This window comes from Salmo trutta, chromosome 17 (assembly GCF_901001165.1).
Source record: "Salmo trutta chromosome 17, fSalTru1.1, whole genome shotgun sequence".
Classification (NCBI taxonomy): Eukaryota; Metazoa; Chordata; class Actinopteri; order Salmoniformes; family Salmonidae; genus Salmo; species Salmo trutta.
This window is the reverse complement of record NC_042973.1, coordinates 22595529-22616115: the sequence shown is the minus strand read 5'-3', so window position 1 is coordinate 22616115 and position 20587 is coordinate 22595529. Positions and strand designations below refer to the sequence as shown.

General features: G+C 41.1%; 3 protein-coding genes across 4 annotated transcripts in view; all 3 read right to left on the bottom strand.

Annotated features, from left to right (window-relative positions):
* Window positions 1-5354, bottom strand: part of LOC115151867 (septin-7) — a 37392-nt gene extending 32038 nt beyond the window's left edge. For both annotated transcript variants that reach the window (XM_029696174.1, XM_029696175.1), the window contains exon 1: window positions 5005-5354. In XM_029696174.1, the coding sequence (XP_029552034.1) occupies window positions 5005-5043 (39 nt within the window). In that variant the 5' untranslated portion in view covers window positions 5044-5354. The remainder of the gene's footprint in view (window positions 1-5004) is intronic.
* Window positions 5355-6748: 1394 nt separating this feature from the next.
* Window positions 6749-8256, bottom strand: LOC115151866 (C-C motif chemokine 4-like). The gene is made up of 3 exons (XM_029696173.1): window positions 8103-8256; window positions 7883-8003; window positions 6749-7316 (listed from the first exon to the last, which is right to left on the bottom strand). The coding sequence occupies exons 1-3, from the start codon at window positions 8170-8172 to the stop codon at window positions 7202-7204; spliced, it is 306 nt and encodes a 101-aa protein (XP_029552033.1). The 5' UTR covers window positions 8173-8256; the 3' UTR covers window positions 6749-7201.
* Window positions 8257-16230: 7974 nt separating this feature from the next.
* LOC115151865 (sphingomyelin phosphodiesterase 3) overlaps window positions 16231-20587 on the bottom strand; it is a 52377-nt gene continuing 48020 nt past the window's right edge. Inside the window, exons 6-8 of the mRNA XM_029696172.1 lie at window positions 17244-17307; window positions 16885-17044; window positions 16231-16421 (exon numbers count right to left, since the gene is read on the bottom strand). Coding sequence (XP_029552032.1) covers window positions 16320-16421; window positions 16885-17044; window positions 17244-17307 — 326 coding nt within the window. The 3' untranslated portion in view covers window positions 16231-16319. The remainder of the gene's footprint in view (window positions 16422-16884; window positions 17045-17243; window positions 17308-20587) is intronic.

Here is a 20587-nt window from a genome sequence, read left to right as displayed (position 1 = left end):
CCATTGGAAAGAACACACTTTGAATTTTGTAGAAATGTTAAAATAATGCAGGAGAATATAACACAATAGATATGGTAGGAGAAAATCCAAAGCAAAAGCAACCAGAATATGTTTTTTTTGGAGAGCCCATGCTCTTACAATGGAAAGTATAGGGGCATACTGAATTCTAGCACCCAGGATGCAATTTTTATGGCTTCCACAGGGTGTCAGCAGTCTATGTTCAAGGTTTCAGGCTTGCAACTTCCAAAACAAATAATAAATATCTGTTTTAGTACAGGGACACAGTCTTGGAAATGTGTGTATGCGCACACGATGAAGACAGATCGCACCTGCTAAAAATCGGTTTCCTATTGAACATAGTTCTTTCCGTAAGAAAAATTAAAGTTTGATTATATTTTAAGGTATCTGAGGAGTAAATAGAAACATATTTTGACTTGTTGAAACAAAGTTGAGGGGTAGATTTTCGGATTCCTTTCTCTGTATGTTGAACAAGTGGATTAGTCAAATCGATGGCGCCAACTAAACTGACTTTTTGGGATATAAAGAAGGATTTTATCTAACAAAACGACACTACATGTTATAGCGGGGACCCTTTGGATGACAAATCAGAGGAAGATTTTCAAAAAGTCTGTGAATATTTTATTGTTATATGTGAATGTATGAATCCTGTGCCGGTGGAAAAACATTTTGATGTGGGGCGCCGCCCTCAAACAATCGCATGGCCTGCTTTCGCTGTAATGGCTACTGTAAATCGGAGAGTGCAGTTAGATTAACAAGAATTTAAGCTTTCAACCGATATAAGACACTTGTATGTACCTAAATGTTTAATATCCATAATTTTTATGATTATTTATTTGAATTACGCACCCTCCAGTTTCACCGGAAGTTGTCCCGCTAGCGGGACGCCTAGCTCTATTAACATTGTGCCCTCAAAGCTCATCAATAAGCTAAGGACCCTGGGACTAAACACCTCCCTCTGCAACTGGATCCTGGACTTCCTGACGGCCCCCCCAGGGGTTAAGGGTAGGTAACAACACATCCGCCACGCTGATCCTCAACACAGGGGCCCCTCAGGGGTGCGTGCTCAGTCCCCTCCTGTACTCCCTGTTCACTCATGACTGCACAGCCAGGCACGACTCCATCACCATCATTAAATTTGCCGATGACAACAGTGGTAGTCCTGATCACTGACAACAACGAGACAGCCTATAGGGAGAAGGTCAGAGACCTGGCCGTGTGGTGCCAGGACAACAACCTCTGCCTCAACGTGATCAAGACAAAGGACGCCCCCATTCTCATCGACGGGGCTGCAGTGGAGCAGGTTGAGAGCTTCAAGTTCCTTGGTGTCCACATCATAGTCCAAACACACCAAGAAGGTCGTGAAGAGGGCACGACAAAACCTATTCCCCATCAGGAGACTGAAAATATTTGGCATGGGTCCTCAGATCCTCAAAAGGTTCTACAGCTGTATCATCGAGAGCATCCTGACTGGTTGCATCACTGCCTGGTATGGCAACTGCTCGGCCTCCGACCACAAGGCACTGCAGAGGGTAGTGCGTACGGCCCAGTACATCACTGGGGCCAAGCTTTCTGCCATCCAGGACCTCTATACCAGGCGGTGTCAGAGGAAGGCCCTAACAATTGTCAAAGACTCCAGCCACCCTAGTCATAGACTGTTCTCTCTGCTACCACACAGCAAGCGGTACTGGAGCCCCAAGTCTAGGTCCATGAGGCTTCTAAAGAGCTTCTACCTACAAGCCATAAGACTCCTGAACATCTAGTCAAATGGCTACCCAGACTATTTGCATTTGCCCCCCCCCCCCCCCCCACCCCACTGCCACTCTCTGTTGTCATCTATGCATAGTCACTTTAATTAATTCTACATACATGTACATACTACCTCAAATAACCGGTGACCCCGCACATGACTCTGTACCGGCACCCCCCTCTATACATTGTTATTTTTTACTGCTGCTCTTTAATTACTTGTTACTTTCATCTCTTATTCTTATCTGTATTTTTTTTGAAACTGCACTGTTGGTTAGGGGCTCGTAAGTAAGCATTTCACTGTAAGGTCTACACATGTTGTATTCGGCCATTGTGACATATAAAATTAGATTTGATTTAACAACGTGATGAGATTTTGGTGCTCCTTGCAAGCAAGGTGATGTAGCTTTAGGTTTTATTTATTCGCGCCAAAGAAAAATGAATGATAAATATTATTATTTTTTTTTTTATAATTGTAAAAATGGTGTGCAGGTGAGGATGGAAGCCCAAAAGGGCTTACATGAAAACCACACCACAAATAATAATAAAAGGTTGATGAATCAGTTAAACTGAAAATATTAATTATATACAGTTGAAGTCGGAGGTTTACATACACCTTAGCCAAATACATTTCAACTCAGTTTTTCACAATTCCTGACATTTAATCCTAGTAAAAATTGCCTGTCTTAGGTCAGTTAGGATCAGCACTTTATTTTAACAATGTGAAATGTCAGAATAATAGTAGAGAATGATTTATTTCAGCTTTTATTTCTTTCATCACATTCCCAGTGGGTCAGAAGTTTACATACACTCAATTAGTATTTGGTTGCATTGCCTTTAAATTGTTTAACTTGGGTCAAATGTTTTAGGTAGCCTTCCACAAGCTTCCCACAATAAGTTGGGTGAATTTTGGCCCATTCCTCCTGACAGAGCTGGTGTAACTGAGTCAGGTTTGTAGGTCTCCTTGCTCGCACACGCTTTTTCAGTTCTGCCCACAAAGTTTCTATAGGATTGAGGTCAGGGCTTTGTGATGGCCACTCCAATAGCTTGACTTTGTTGTCCTTAAGCCATTTTGCAACAACTTTGGAAGTATGCTTGGGGTCATTGTCCATTTGGAAGACCCGTTTGCGACCAAGCTTTAACTTCCTGACTGATGTCTTAAGATATTGCTTCAATATATCCACATCATGCCATCTATTTTGTGAAGTGCACCAGTCCCTCCTGCAGCAAAGCACCCCCACAACATGATGCTGCCACCCCTGTGCTTCACGGTTGGGATGGTGTTCTTCGGCTTGCAAACCTCCCCCTTTTACCTCCAAACATAAATGGTCATTATGGCCAAACAGTTCTATTTTTGTTTCATCAGACCAGAGGACACAAAAAGTACAATCTTTGTCCCCATGTGCAGTTGCAAACCGTAGTCTGGCTTTTGTATGGCAGTTTTGGAGCATTGGCTTCTTCCTTGCTGAGTGGCCTTTCAGGTTATGTCGATATAGGACTCATTTTACTGTGGATATAGATACTTTTGTACCTGTTTCCTCCAGCATCTTCACAAGGTCCTTTGCTGTTGTTCTGGGATTGATTTGCACTTTTCGCACCAAAGTACGTTCGTGGTGTTCCCATGGTGTTTATACTTGCGTACTATTGTTTGTACAGATGAACGTGGTACCTTCAGGCGTTTCGAAATTGCTCCCAAGGCTGAACCAGACTTGTGGAGATTTGTTTTCTGAGGTCTTGGCTGATTTCTTTTGAAAAGAGGCACTGAGTTTGAATGTAGGCCTTGAAATACATCCACAGGTACACCTCCAATTGACTCAAATGATGTCAATTAGCCTATTAGAAGCTTCTAAAGCCATGAAATCATTTTCGGGAATTTCCCAAGCTGTTTAAAGGCACAAGTATAATTTCTTAACCCCCTCTGGATGACATCTGCATTTGATTCTCTGTTGTTTGCCAATGCAAATTTGTCAAATTATTATGTTTTTCTGCATATTGAACATAGGCCTAGTCAAATTTTGATTGAACAAGACCCACTTACAGCCTACAGAGAGAAATAGTACTGGCGTCTTTTTGTAGGCACTAACTACACCATGGTTCGTTGGACAAATCCTATAGGGAAATTTAATTGAGTTTTTGTATATATGCCGAAAATAAGGTTTGTGGTAAACACAGGCGTAGGAGATCTTATATGTTTTGTTTAATGAGATACTCTTCATCAGCTAACATCACTTTTTGTGAATTTTGAAACATTTATGTAATAAACCCCCCACCCCCACATAAAGGCTTCATAATTCATTAAGGTCACGTTATCTGACTTATCTCAGAACAAAACCTATAAGAGCTCCTAAGCCTGTGTTAACATCAGACCTTATTTTCAGCATGTATCCCAAAACCACATTATTTCCCCATTAGGAATGGCTAAATGAACCAGAGGTAACTCATTTCGTTTTGTTAAGCATTCTAAGCTGGTGAGCTCTATAGAAGGAAATCATCAAAGACTCAACTACATCCAATAACCTTCATCACGTGGGCAAATACAAAATTGCCCTATTCATATAGCCTATGGATGTTTCAGATATTTCCATGGAAACAAAAGCATTATTGGAAACATAAGCCTTTTCTCAGAAATGCCATAGTGCATTCGCAATGTTAGGGTGAGTCTCTCCAAAGCGCGCATTAATATGCATGCATGTCCATTCCTTTCCACGATTTGACGTGGGATGTCATTGGTACTATTCAATTTGATCGGTCGGTGCGTGAGCCGGTTTTAAAGCGATGGGTGCACTTGGCAAGAGCAGGTTACAATTGTTACCTTTATAATAAAGACAACATATCTACACAATGTATGCAGCGCAATAGAATGATACAACGCGTAATAACACAACGTAACTGGGTACAACAAAGCGGAGTAGCAGTCGAGATGCTCCAACCTAAGGCAAGGCCTATAATAGAACGTTCATGCGTAGTCTTCCGTTGCCAGAGGCTGGTTTTCTAGTGAATTATAAGGGAGAATGGAGTGGAATAAACCCACTCAGGCCAAGAGCTATGAAAGAAATCCTCATTTTCGGTTACATTCCTCTTTCTCCTATTGCCTCGGACGATCATGGGGTTTTAACGTTGGATATTGACAACATGGGATGCATTCATAGTATTGCTTTCAATTAATTAATGAAAATGTGTGTCCAGTTTACACGATAGAAAATATCATTGATTTGATGTGATAAGAATAACACTTACTGCAATGCTGGGAACTGCAGATTCTGGTCGTTCGATCATTGTAGTACTACTGTGACACCACCCACCCTAGAGACGAATAGATCAGACATAAAAATGTTTTATAAAAACACGGAACAAAAGCGTTAAGAGACACTGCTTTAAAAAAAGAGCCGTCCTCTTCCTGCAACGCAACGTTTGTATGTAGCCTACTAGTAGCAACAGAACCCTTGTGCCTCTCAACGGGCCCAAATGAATGACATTGGGTTGGTGGTAGACTATCAACATAGGTTACGACGACTAGTAGAATAAACCGTTTACAAAACGCACAAGTGGGAAAATATTCGTGTTGCAATCTCGAAAGGCGAGTGTCTCCTCCTTTGGAACTACTGTATATGCCTATTGGCTAGAGACATCTGAAATTGTGATGTCACATCAGATTCGACAGACTACCGAATTCTATTGGTTCTAAATACGAACTGCATTCTTATTCGATGAGGTTTAACGGCGGTTGGCATCCAATATATGTTGCGTTACTGCCACCTACTAGACTGGAGTACAACTCCCTTATACTTCGCTTGAAAAAATAAATAAGTAAATAAACAAATACCCTACCATCTAACACTACACTCACAATATAATTGTGTTTATAATTAAAAATAACACCACCCTACTCCACTATTTAAATCTATTTAGTCCTACCTCATGCCAACAACCTGAAAGGATGGGACACCACCACTTAATACACCTTGTAACTCTTCTGATGTCAAGTCTCACACCCAAATACCTCTCTGCAGCTGCCACCACAACCTCCATTTTCGGACACTTACATTCCATCCCTGCAGTACAGTTGATAACCATTGCTATAAATGCTAAAAATTCAATCTTACTGAAACATATATCAGTTGTTTGCCTAGCCCTCTGTACTGATACAGATGTACTACTCACACCAACCACTCCTCTCAGGATCCCTCCCCCTTAACCCATCTTCCTCTACTTTCTTCACTGCTTCAGCATATGACAACTTCTGCACTACTCTAACCCTGGAAATCTGTACCTGCCTCTCTCGCACGGGACATTTCTGATCCCCAGCTCCATGGGCAAACCTACAATTAACAAATACCACATACCACTAGTGCCAAGTCTGGGACAAAAAGGCTTCTCAACAGTTTTTACCCCCAAGACATAAGACTCCTGAGCAGGTAATCAAATGGCTACCCGGACTATTTGCACTATTGGTTAGAGCCTGTCAGTAAGCATTTCACTGTAAGGTCTACACCTGTTGTATTCGGCCCACGTGACAAATAAACTTTGATTTGATTTCCCCAATGCTACACATTCCTTTGTCTCATGTAATTTACGTAGTATGTATATCTAGGAGGGGGTCAATGCAAATAGTCCGGGTAGCCATTTGATTAGCTGTTCTACGGTCTTATGGCTTGGGAGTAGAAGCTGTTAAGAAGCTTCTTGGACCTAGACTTGGCGCCCCAGTACCACTTGCTGTGCGGATGAGGCAATGACACACACACACTATGAGCCTATGACTGATACAATAGTTAGAAATCCACCACTACAGTTCATTTACATGTAACATATCAGCTCAAGAATGAGCTGGCCAGTGAAACTGTCATGTCCTTCACGCTGAGACAGTTAGACACACTTACACAATTGAGTGCATCTGAATATTCAGTGTGGTTTAGAGATATTTTACAGTCCTGTTTAATCAGGTAAGTATTAAAACAGAGAGCGAGGCATTGAAACCAACAAATGATTTGTCTACATGCATTTTAATGAATTGAAGGCAATAAAACAGAATATAGGCCTATATCCTGCAATTCAGTAATCAAGAATACTTAAATGTAACATAACCTAGGTCATTCTATGGAACTACACTCTAATTTAATCTAATCATCGCTATGCACAACACATTCTACAAAATTGTGTATCGAATTTAATTTAAAAAATAAATATTGACAATCGTTCTCTGTCAAATCATTCTCTGTCATTTGATCACAGGCATACAGGCTGCTCACAGTGTTACAGTTATATAGAAATCATCTAGCTTATCTATTTCCCCAGACCCAGGTGGTGTTTTGGCTCAGGACCATGACTGCTCTCTCTGAGGCAGATCACTGGCCATGTCCTTGTGAAATAGTGGTACAAAAGAGGTTCTGAAGGATTTGCTTTGATGTTGACACAGCTGACGGTCCGATCACCATGGTTACAGGAGTGGTGTCTGCTCCCCAGACTTCTTGCTGTCCAGGAAGTTGATGTAGTCCTTCACCCATCTGTCTGAGGACCTGGCACACACCTGTCGCCCCGCCTGAGTCTTAAACCTGGACATAGAAAAACAGGGTTATTAGCACAGCATAACAGCAGCAACACCGCATAGGGACAATCACATGCAAGACATCCAAGGCTCACTCATGACTATTGACATCCTGTTTTAGATATATGTTAGATTTTTAACCTAGTTTTAGATGATGTCAGAGGACTTTTGTTCTCATTTTTAAAGGAAAATGCGTGACGACGTGAAAGTGAGGTAATGAAAGTTCATCACAGGAAAGAGGAACACATTCTGGGTTATACAACAGAGGGAAAGTCACCAAAAAGAAGAAGAAGCTCGCTCTCTCTTTGTGGAACGGTCTCTTACACTGATTTCTTTGAGGATTTGGACCATGAATACCAATCATTCCCTGTCAGTCCTATAACTATCTCAGTCACAGCATGATTGAATCAATGGCTCTCTGTCTGACACCTGTAATATTACAACATAACACTTTTCTTTGACATCAGTACCTTGAGTGTTTGGATCACACTAACTTAGAAATCCCTCTCAAGCACTAATCGCCACATATCCACTCTCACACAGTAACAGCTAAATAACAGTACGGTTACTCACAGAATGGCTGGGTTGGAGCACTGCTGGCTGGTCTTGGTGTAACCCACCACTCTACCTCTGGGTATCTGACGATCAGCAAAGGTAAAACAACATTTCTTCGGTCCGCTTGCCATACGCAGGCCTAGACAACACACAGAACACACACTTATAGGTCAGTTTGGGACACACACACACACTCAAAAATACGAACAAAAATACAAACATTACAGTTGTCTCTTACCTTCGGTAAAAGTGATGGCACTGAGTACCAGAACAAGCGCAGACAGCATAGCAAGACGAGGGGTGAACATGCTGGCTTAGAGTTGGTCAGGTGGGGTGGAGAGTGAATGAGGAGTAAAGTGTTGTGACTTCAGGTGTCAAGCTTTATTCTCTGCGTTGTTGTGGTGTACAGAGGACCAGTCTTTATACTATAAAGGTGGAGCTAGGGGGAGACCCAGACAAGGGTCTCCCCCTAATAATTGTCTCGGTCAGGTTTTTCCCATCTAATTGTTAAACATTTAAGTCGTGTGCATTTTAGTGTGTCGTCCCATGCATCAGACAGTGTCATGATTTTTCTATGACGTGGCAGTATTTCACTTCTCTTTTTCAGTGTTGGGTTTTACATCAGAAGTATACATATGATTATGAATTCATAATGAAGAAAAGCCCATGTGGGATTTTTAGGTTCTATTCATCAACAAAAATATTCTTAGAGTTATTGAAACTTAGAGAAGGAGAGTTTGTACTTAGTGACTTAGTACATGAGATTGATATACTGGACGTAGTCTATAATATACTGTACATATAACTGTGTGACGTACAATAGCTCAGTATTTTGTTATTTATTTTCTACAGTAATTTTTGTTAATCTTTATCAAGGGTGTCAATAATTTTGGGTGCAACTGTACATACAGTGCATTCAGAAAGCATTCAGACCCTTTGACTTTTTCCACATTATGTTACGTTACAGCCTTATTCTAAAATTGATTTAGTCGTTTTTTCCCCCTCAATCTAAACACAACATCCCATAATGACAAAGCAAAAACAGGTTTAGAATGTTTTGCAAATTTATAAAAATAAATAAAGTATTCAGACCCTTTACTCAGTACTTTGTTGAAGCACATTTGGGAGCGATTACAGCCTCGAGACTTCTTGGGTATGACGCTACAAGCTTGGCACACCTGTATTTGGGGAGTTTCTCCCATTGTTCTCTGCAGATCCTCTCAAGCTCTGTCAGGTTGGATGGGGAGCGTCGCTGCACAGCTATTTTCAGGTCTCTCCAGGGATGCTCGATCGGGTTCAAGTCCGGGCTCTGGTTGGGCCACTCAAGGACATTCAGAGACTTGTCCCAAAGCCACTCCTGCATTGTCTTGGCTGTGTGCTTAGGGTCGTTGTCTTGTCGGAAGGTGAACCTTCGCCCCAGTCTGAGGTCGTGAGTGCTCTGGAGCAGGTTTTCATCAAGGACCTTTGTAATTTGAAGGTCCTTTAGGTGCCTTTTGGCAAACTCGAAGTGGGCTATCATGTGCCTTTTACTGAGCTCTGTCAGTGACCATTGGTTTCCTGGTCACCTCCCTGACCAAGGCTCTTCTCCCCTGATTGCTCAGTTTGGCCTGGCGGCCAGCTCTAGGAAGAGTCTTTGGTGGTTCCAAACTTCTTCCATTTAAGAATGACAGAGGCCACTGTGTTCTTGGGGACCTTCAATGCTACAGAATTTATTTGGTACCCTTCCCCAGATCTGTGCCTCGACACAATCCTGTCTTTGAGCTCTATGGACAATTCTTTCGACCTCGTGGCTTTGTTTTTGCTCTGGCATGCACTGTCAACTGTTGGACCTTATATAGACAGGTGTGTGCCTTTCCAAATCATGTCCAATCAATTGAATTTACCACAGGTGGACTCCAATCAAGTTGTAGAAACATCTCAAGGATGATCAATGGAAACAGGATTCACCTGAGCATCATTTCGAGTCTCATAGCAAAGGGTCTGAATACTTATGTAAATAAGGTATTACTACTTTTTGTTCTTAATACATTTGCAAAAATGTTTAAAAATCAGTTTTTGCTTTGTCATAATGGGTTATTGTGTGTATATGGATACATTTTAGTATAAGGCTGTAATGTAATTTTTTTTTGAAAAAGTCAAGGGGCCTGAATACTTTGCAAATGCACTGTATACATGTAGCTCTGTGACATACAGTATATTCTGGTATGTAAAGTTTTACCCAAGCAGGTGATTTCCCCTCTTTATTAAAAGTCATACTATTACAGTTTTTTTTAAACTGTGTTTCTAGTCATGCATGTCAACATCTTTAGTATAGAATGCATCATGGCCGTTGGCACAAATTCACTGTATTTATGATTGAATTGTCACAAACGTCATACGAACTGGAAGCCTACTCGGACCAACGTGGAGCGTGATCTGGGTTCCACATATTTTATTTAAGTGAAACGCACAAAACAACAAAGAATAGACGATACGTGACGCTCAAGCAGTGCTCATAGGCAACTACACAGAAGCAAGATCCCACAAAACACAGTGGGGAAATGGCTGCCTAAATATGATCCCCAATCAGAGACAACTATAAACAGCTGCCTCTGATTGGGAACCATACCAGGCCAACATAGAAACAGAACAACCTAGATACCCACCCTAGTCACACCCCGACCTAACCAACATAGAGAAAAAACAGGCTCTCTATGGTCAGTGCGTGAAATTAATATTGCCATTATGAATGTGAGTTGCTGTTTATGGTTGACTGGACAAGCAATTTGCTTAACTCATCAGCATATCAGACATATCATCAAGCTCAAATAAACAATCTAGACCTCAAAATTAGTTACAATTTACAAGGCATGTGTAATTGACTAGTTTGGAGGAATGTTATATGGGGATATCGACCCTTGATTGGTAAAAGATGCCAAAATGAAAAGATGCCAAAATGTTAATCTCACATTTGGTCTTGTGTCTTCATGTTTATATTCTTTTGCTTTATGTTTATAGGGAGTCCCCTCATTGGAGTTTTCAAAAAAGCTCATACAATTGAGTGCTGTACCACTGAAGAGTTATTTGTGGTTCTTCACAAAGTGTTCAAGTGTAACATTGAACTCTCCTCTCCCCTGATATTAAAAAGCAGAAGTATATGTCATACGAGGAAAATACCCACAAGGTTTAACTTCCTTGTCACTTTTCTTTCTTTGGTACACAAGTGGTTTCGCTCCTTTTTAAGATACTGTGTGATCCTGGATACTGGATGATCTTTGCTATACTGTGTAACTAACCACAATAACCTTACGTAACGCAAAGCTTTCATAGAAAGTGAAGCTTATTAAATATCATCAAATATACAGTAACAGTCAAAAGTTTGGACACACCTACTCATTCAAGGGTTTTTCTTTATTTTGACTATTTTTATACATTGTAGAATAATAGTGAAGACATCAAAACTATGAAATAACACATATGGAATCATGTAGTATTACATTTTTTTTTATATATAATATATTTTAGATTTTAGATTTTTCAAAGTATCCACCCTTTGCCTTGATGACAGCTTTGCACACTCTTGGCATTCTCTCAACCAGCTTCATGAGAAGGTCACCTGGAATCCATTTCAGTTAACAGGTGTGCCTTGTAAAAGTTAATTTGTGGAATTTCTTTCCTTCTTACTGAGCTTGAGCCAATCAGTTGTTTTGTGACAAGGTAGAGGTGATATACAGAAGATAGCCCTATTTGGTATAAGACCAAGTCCATATTATGGCAAGAACAGCTCAAATAAGAAAAGAGAAATGACAGTCCATCCTTAACTTAAGACATGAAGGTCAGTCAATGTGGAAAATGTCAAGAACTTTGAACGTTTCTTCAAATGCAGTCGCAAAAACCATCAAGCACTTTGATGAAACTAGCTCTCATGAGGACCTCCACAGGAAAGAAAGACCAAGAGTTACCTCTGATGCAGAGGATAAGTTCATTAGAGTTACCAGCCTTAGAAATTGCAGCCCAAATAAATGCTTCACATAGTTCAAGTAACAGACACATCTCAACATCAACTGTTCAGATTAGACTGCATGAATGAGGGCTTCATGGTCAAATTGCTTCAAAGAAACCACTTCTAACGGCACCAATAAAAAGAAGAGACTTGCTTGGGCCAAGAAACACGAGCAATGAACATTAGACCGGTGGAAATCTGTCCATTGGTCTGATGAGTCCAAATTTGACATTTTTGGTTCCAACCGCCATGTCTTTATGAGACGCAGAGTAGGTGAACGGATGATCTTTGCTTCTGTGGTTCTCAACGTGAAGCATGGCGAAGGAGGTGTGATGGCGTGGGGGTGCTTTGCTGGTGACACTGTACAGTATGTTATTTATTTAGAAATCAAGGCACACTTATCCAGCAAGGCTACTACAGCATTCTGCAGTGATATGCCATCCCATCTGGTTTGCGCTTTGTGGGACTATCATTTGTTTTTCAACAGGACAATGACCCAACACACCTACAGGCTGTGTAAGAGCTATTTGACCAAGAAGGCGAGTGATGGAGTGCTGCATCAGATGACCGGGCCTCCACAATCCCCCGACCTCAACCCAATTGAGATGGTTTGGGATGAGCTGGACCACAGAGTGAAGGAAAACCAGCCAACAAGTGCTCAGAGTATGTGGGAACTCCTTCAAGACTAGTGGAAAAGTATTCCAGGTGAAGCTGGTTGAGAGAATGCCAAGAGTGTGCAAAGCTGTCATCAAGGCAAAGGGTGGCTACTTTGAAGAAACTGAAATGTGAAATATATTTTGATTTGTTTAACACTTTTTTGGTTACTACATGATTCTGTATGTGTTATTTTATAGTGTTGATGTCTTCACTATTATTCTACATTGTAGAAAACAGTACAAATAAAGAAAAGGTAGGTTTGTCCAAACTTTTTGACTGGTACTGTATACCTGCATATCCCAACTCCCCCCTGAGACACCCTCGGAGAGTGGGTCACTGCCAGGGGGAACATATTTAGGAAGGCCTGGGTGGGGAAGTCACCATTATCAACGGTGACCCTGCCGCAATTAGGGTTAACTGCCTCGCTGAAGGACACATCAACAGATTCTTCACCTTGTCAGTTTGGGGATTTGAACTAGCAACCTTTCCGTTACTAACCGCTAGGCTACCTGCCGCCCAGGTGAATATCCTGGTACTGAGTAAAGTTCATGATAGTCCTACATAGTCCTATATACTGTAGAGCTAACCACAATTACCCTTTGTAACGCCAAGCTTTCAAAGACAGTGAGGTTCATTAAATATCATTGAATATACTCTGAGTATAAGAAACATTAGGAACATTTTCCTAATATTGAGTGCACCCATTTTTTCCTCAGAACAGCCTCAATTTGTCGGGGCATGGTTTTCCCAAGGTGTCAAAAGCGTTCCACAGGGATGCTGGCCCTTGTTGACTCCAATGCTTCCCACAGTTGTTTCAAATTGGCTGGATGTCCTTTAGGTAATGGACCATTCTTGATACACACAGGAAACTGTTGAGCATGAAAAACCCAGCAGTGGTGCAGTTCTCAAACTGGTTCGCCTGCCACCTACTAACATACCCCATTCAAAGGCACTTCAATATTTTGTCTTTCCCATTCACCCTCTGAATGGCACACATACACAACCCATGTCTCAGTTGTCTCAAGGCTTAAAAATCCTTATTTAACCTGTCTCCTCCCCTTCATCTACACTGATTGAAGTGGATTTAACAAGTGACATCACTAAGGGATCAAAGCATTCACCTGAATTCACCTGGTCAGTTGATGTCATGGAAAGAGCAGGTGGTCCTAATATTTTATACACTCAGTGTGTACCCACACAGTCATAGAAATTACTTGAATCTGCAGACAGCCATTTTGTTTCCATCCTGGCTCTGAGAGAAAGATTGATTGGCGGAAGTTCCATGTAATGTCTAGGTCGATGTGAGCTGTGGTATGCTGTGATATGCTGGATTTTCCAATGCGATACTGCCATGAATTTTCTATAACAGTGTATTGTTTGTTATTCAGAGATATTTACACAACTTGGGGTTGTAAAAATAAATAAACACACACACACACACACACACACACACACACACACACACACACACACACACACACACACACACACACACACACACACACACACACACACACACACACACACACACACACACACACACACACACACACAGTCCCTATAAGTCCCAGAGGACGCAGAGCGAGACAGACAGTTTCTCTGGTGTTTTCCACAGGAGGTTTGGCAGAGAATGACAGTTGGTGAATGAGACTACTTTAGACATATACTCCACACTCAAATAAACACACAAAGAGCCAGCGATTCAAAGGGGGAAAATCTTTTTTTAAAAGCAGAAGAAAATAAGCTGTTTGTCGAAGAAGCTTAAAAAGAGAAAGACAATTCCCCGCCACATCACTCAGAAAACAAGGCTATGCCAAAGCAGAATTCCCAGTAAAATGAAATAAAACCCATCATTAACAGTTATTATAGAAAACAAAATCAAAACAATAGTAAGGTGATGCATTTTCTGTGGAGAGACTAGAAGCCATTACACACTGCATGCAGCTACAGCAGTTCTCCCTGCCTGCCCTTTGACCCCCAATCCCTGACTCACACAGGCCCAACCCCAGAGAGGCTGAGGCACTGGAGAATCAGACAAGCACAACAGGGATTTTATCTCTATGAGTTTGTGCACTAAACCAGGGAACTGCAGCATTCTAAATAAGAAACAAGCAGATCAATAAAAAATATAAACCCTACCAATAATAATAATAATAATAATGATAATAATAAAGAGGCTTTAGAGAGTATAAAAGAAACCAGGTGATAACGTTAGTAGATGAGTAGAAACGCCAGGTGGGCTTACATACAATACAAATAGTACCAGCCAAATGTTTGGACACACCTACTCGTTCCAGGGTTTTTCTTTATTTTTACTATTTTCTACATTATAGAATATTAGTGAAAACATCAAAATTATTCTACAATGTAGAAAATAGTAAAAAATAAAGAAAAACCATTGAATGGGTATGTATGTCCAAACTTTTGACTGGTACTATACTTACATAGCTAGTCAAGTACAGAGATATTCTGACTGGCCAGGCTTACTCACTGACCAGAAACGAATAATCAGGTGTGTAAACATTCGCCTCTGCTGTGGCCACAACCAGGAATTAGCTTTATAAATACTGCACCATGCTAAAGGGGGACATGGGGTCGTCACATATCCCAAAGCCAGCCCTGCACACATAGGCACATCCCTTATCGTCCTGTGATACAGCCAGCAATAGCAACAGAGTCAATACTATACTGCTAGAATAGGTGAGAGAGTAAAAAGGTGTGATCACAAACGAGGCAGGCAGGAGTGCCGTCTGTGTCTGTAACGTGTGTGTTTGTGGGTATTGGCAGGGTGGCATTTCATGCAGAAACATTGCATTGGCAGTATTTGAGGTTGTATCGTCAAGGGAACATGCTTATTGCCCTGGAGACCAGGCTTCCAACCTAAACAGTCTCTTATCGAGGGATTGAAGTCTCAAATCCTCCTTCCCCTCTTCATGCAGAAACTCCGCCACTTCCCCACCCAGGCCTTCCTAACTATGTTCCTCTTATCTAATCATATCAGGTGTTCCTCACTTCTCAGCTCTGCAAAACAACCTACCAACCAACCGCCACTGAAACATGAGATGCCTGTAAGTGGTGGCCCCAAAACCATCCCTTTTCAGTCAAAGATGTTGGTTTTCAAACAACTCCTCCATTATAAATGTGAAGTATTAAATGCAGGTGTTTAAACTCCCTACAAAGATGGTGCAGTGACCATAGAAACCTTTAGAAAGAGTTAGAAAAAAATACATTTTGCTGAGGTTCCTTCAATTGACAGGAACAAACATCAACAGAGAGACACAGAGGGCCATAGAAAGCCAGGCTACACTCTATATTCCATGAGTCAAGAGAAGTCTCATGTTGCCATTTTTTATCATAGAAATAAAGAACAAAGATTTGACACTTCCGAGCCCAAAAGGTAAAAACATAAAAAGGTCAGACATAAATGAGGCCTAAAAACAAAATAGTCTCTAAATACAGGAAATTATTTATAGTAAATCAATCATTGGGACTCCATCATCAGGGAGCTGATAGTCCACGAGGACCAGAGGTGATACAGTACGGTGGCCTGTAGGTGCGTGAGTCAAACTGAAACTGTCTGTGTGTTTAAGTCTTTGGCTCAGTCTCTCAGGTCCACATTAGGCCCAGTCCAGACCTCTGACACACACAACAACCACTCCTTTCTCTCGCCATCAGGTTCCATCTGGATCACATGATTCCTCTGTATCTGCTCTTCTCTTTCTTCCTCTTTACATCCATCTTTATTTTCTTTGTCAAGCTCTGTATTTCTCAGGCCTGAGTCCCTTTCGTTCTCTCTCTCTCTCTTCCCTCCCCATTCTAAGGTTCCTCCTCTCCAGTGGACACAGCCAGACGCATGGCCACAGACAGGTGGTCAGTGAGGCCAGCTAGCTGGGTGATGAAGCTGAACTCTTCAATGTCCTGCAGGTGGCGACAGAGAGAAGGTTCATGACATCGCCATAATAATTTCATGATACAACATTATGGGATTACAGATTAATTATATAAAGTCAGTATAATACTAGATTACAACACAGTGTATTTTAAATCATAATATTCTGCACCACTGTGTGTATCTGAAAATGTATGTCGACCAGAATTCCTGCCATAGCCAAGTTTAATCACAAGGGGGCAGTTCAGTGCAGCGATTGATAATGAGAAAAACTACAGCAGTAGTACGAGATGTTGTCCTGCACAGATTTGCAATCTATGCAAATAAAGTAATTTGGTTTTCTAATCCTCTTTGATGAAAACATTGACCTAACCCTAACTCTCTTTTCCCAGTTTGTTTGATCTGGTCTTGATGCTCAGTCTCCTCTCTTTGCATGTTTCTATGTCACAACCTCCTTGGTATCTAGAGGGTCTTTAGCTAGGGTTTACGTACCACTTTCCAGTCCTGCTGCACCTCCTCTCTGTAAAGGATGTAGTCAATCCTCCTCCCATTGCCTTTCAGGGGGATTTTTCTGCCCTTCTGATTAGGACATTGGTTTTTATTGGTGGGGAACACCAAGTATTCCTTCCTCCCCTCCTCATTCTCCATCACTCTGTCAACAAAAACAACCAATAAACAACTTAAAAATACCATACAATTTCAACAAATATGAATATGTGTATATGTATTGTCTGCCTGTGTGTGTGTGTGTGTGTGTGTGTGTGTGTGTGTGTGTGTGTGTGTGTGTGTGTGTGTGTGTGTGTGTGTGTGTGTGTGTGTGTGTGTGTGTTGATATTCGTTGTTTTACTTACTTTTGTAAACTCTCTGGTGAGCTGACCTCCTCGTCATAAAGCCCACTGGTGTCCAGTAGTGTACCTGTTAACACACACACACACACACACACACACACACACACACACACACACACACACACACACACACACACACACACACACACACACACACACACACACACACACACCTGGGTAAAAGGACAGCTGACAGGGAGGTATGAGTTCACCTGACCAATTGCATAATCTGACAATGGTTGGCAGCTCATAAGAATCTATAGTCCTGAAGCCTGTTTTCTCAATAATTTCTTGAAAAGTCAACAATGAAATCTCCAGTACCTTCCTCCTCTGTGACATAACAGATCTCTAATAACCTTAAATCCCCAGACCGCTACAATTTTCATTTAGAGAATGGTCCTCAGGCCAGCAATCAAATGTGCAGTATTGGTAATGACGAGCTCTAAGGAACTAGTCTTAGGCTGATGGAGTCTTCCACATGGAGGAGTCTGGGTGAGACAACGTTAAAATGAGCAGTAGAAGAGAAGGAGAACATGGTGACTCACAGTGATTAACATACAGTGCCTTCATAAAGTATTCATACCCCTTGACTTATTTCACATTTTGTTGTGTTACAGCCTGAATTCAAAATGGATTAAATTGATTTTTCTATCACCCATCTACGCACAATACCCCATAATGACAAAGTCAAAATATGTTTTTTAAACTTTTTGCCAGTTTTTTGAAAATTAAATACAGAAATATTCAAGTATTCACAACCCTTTGCTTTGACACTCCAAGTTGAGATCAGGTGCATCCAATGTACTTTGATCATCATTGAGATGTCCCTAGAACTTGAGTCCACCTGTGGCCCATTTAATTGTCTGGACATTATTAAGAAAGAAATACACATGTCTATAGTGCCTTCAGAAAGTATTCACATCCCTTTACTTTTGCCAAATGTTATTGTGTTACAGCCTGAATTAAAAATGGACTCAATTTAGATTTTGTGTCACTGATTTACACAGAATATACACACAATTTCACTACACCCGCAAAAACATCTGTAACAAATAAAATGTGATTTGATAATGTCAAAGTGGAATTTTTTTAGAAATGAATTAAAAATGAAAAGCTGAAATATCTTGAGTCAATAAGTATTCAACCCCTTTGTTATGGCAAGCCTAAATACGTTCAGGAGTAAAAATATGCTTAACAAATTGCATAATAAGTTGCATTGACTAATTCTGTGTTCAGTAATAGTGGTTAACATGAATTTTGTATGACTACCCTATCTCTGTACCCCACACATACAGAACAATTTTCTGTAAGGTCCCTCAATCGAGTAGTGAATTTCAAGCACAGATTAAACCACAAAGACAAGGGAAGTTTTTCAATGCCTCGCAAAGAAGAAAACCGGTTGGTGAATGTGTAAAAAGATCCCTTTGAGCAAGGTAAAGTTATTAATTAGGCTTTGGATGGTGTATCAATAAACCCAGTCACTACAAAGATACAGGTGTCCTTCCTAACTCAGTTGCTGGACAGGAAGGAAACTGAGGAGTGGGAGGCCCCGGTGCACAACTGAGCAAGAGGACAAGTACATTAGAGTGTCTAGTTTGAGAAACAGACGCCTCACAAGTCCCCAACTGGCAGCTTCATTAAATAGTACCCGCAAAACACCAGTCTCAACGTCAACAGTGAAGAGGCGACCCCGTGATGCTGGCCTTCTAGGCAGAGTTGCAAAGAAAAAGCCATATCTCAGACTGGCCAATAAAAATAAAAGATTAAGATGGGCAAATGAACACAGACACTGGACAGAGGAACTCTGCCTAGAAGGCCAGCATCCCGGAGTCGCCTCTTCACTGTTGACGTTGAGTCTGGTGTTTTGCGGGTACTATTTAATGAAGCTGCCAGTTGAGGACTTGTGAGGCATCTGTTTGTCAAACTAGACACTCTAATGTACTTGTCCTCTTGCTCAGTTGTACACCGGGGCCTCCCACTCCTCTTTCTATTCCGGTTAGAACCAGTTAGCACTGTTCTGTGAAGGGAGTAGTACACAGCTTTGTACGAGATTTTCAGTTTCTTGGCAATTTCTCGCATGGAATAGCCTTCATTTCTCAGAACAAGAATAGATTGACGAGTTTCAGATGAAAGTGTTTCTGTCCATTTTGAGCCTGTAATCGAACCCACAAATGCTGATGCTCCAGATACACAACTAGTCTAAAGAAGGCCAGTTTTATTGCTTCTTTAATAAGTACAATTTTCAGCTGTGCTAACATAATTGCAAAAGGGTTTTCTAATGATCAATTAGCCTTTTAAAATGATAAACTTGGATTAGCTAACACAATGTGCCATTGGAACACAGGAGTGATGGTTGCTGATAATGGGCCTCTGTACGCCTATGTAGATATTCCATAAAAAATCAGCCGTTTCCAGCTACAACAGTCATTAACAATGTCTACACTGTATTTCTGATCAATTGTATGTTATTTTAATGTACAAAAAATGTGATTTTCTTTCAAAAACAAGGACATTTCTAAGTGACCCCAAACTTTTGAATGGTAGTGTTTATCTGGGTATAAAAGGGTATAAAACAATTTCTAGAATGTTGAAAGTTTCTAAGATCACAGTGGTCTCCATCATTGCTAAATAAAACAAATATGGAACTCCACAAACTCTGCCTAGAGCTGGGTGTCCAACCAAACTGAGCAACTTGGAAAGAAAGACCTTGGTCAGGGAGGTGACCAAGAACCCAATGACCACTCTGACAGACCTACATAGTTCCTTGACTGAGATTGGAGAACATGCCAGAAGGACAACAGTCTCTACATCACTAGATGGCCAGACGGAAGCTACTTCTGAGAGAAAGGCACATGAAAACACTCCTGGAGTTTGCAAAAAGGCACGTGAAAGACTCTGTGGTCTGATGAGACAAAAATGTAACTTTAGCCTGAATGCAAAACAGTATGTCTGGAGGAAACCAGGCACAGCATCATGCTATTAGGATGCTTTTTATCAGCAGGGACTGGGAGCCAAACAGACAAATCCTTGATGAGAACCTGCTTCAGGGTGCAAACAACCTTAGACTGTGGGCAAAGATTTATGTTCCAACAAGACAATGACCCCAAGCATACAGCCAAAGCAATGCTGGAATGGCTTCAGAACAAGAATGTGAAAGTCCTTGACTGGACCAGCCAAAGCATTTCTGTATTTCATTTTCAATACATGCGCTAAATTTCCAAAAGCATGTTTTCACTTTGTCATTAGCTGGTATTGTGTATGTAGATGGGTAAGAAAAAACATTGCTTTAATCAATTTTGAATTCAGGCTGTAACACCGCAAAATGTGGAATAAGTCAAGGGGTAGGA

Bases quoted from the DNA above. Each gene is read 5' to 3' on its own strand.
- LOC115151866 (XM_029696173.1), bottom strand. From the start codon at position 8,172: ATGTTCACCCCTCGTCTTGCTATGCTGTCTGCGCTTGTTCTGGTACTC. The intron at 8,004-8,102 runs GTAAGAGACAAC...TGTGTTGTCTAG, and splicing joins TGCCATCACTTTTACCGAAG to GCCTGCGTATGGCAAGCGGA. The intron at 7,317-7,882 runs GTGAGTAACCGT...TTCTATGTCCAG, and splicing joins TGCTCCAACCCAGCCATTCT to GTTTAAGACTCAGGCGGGGC.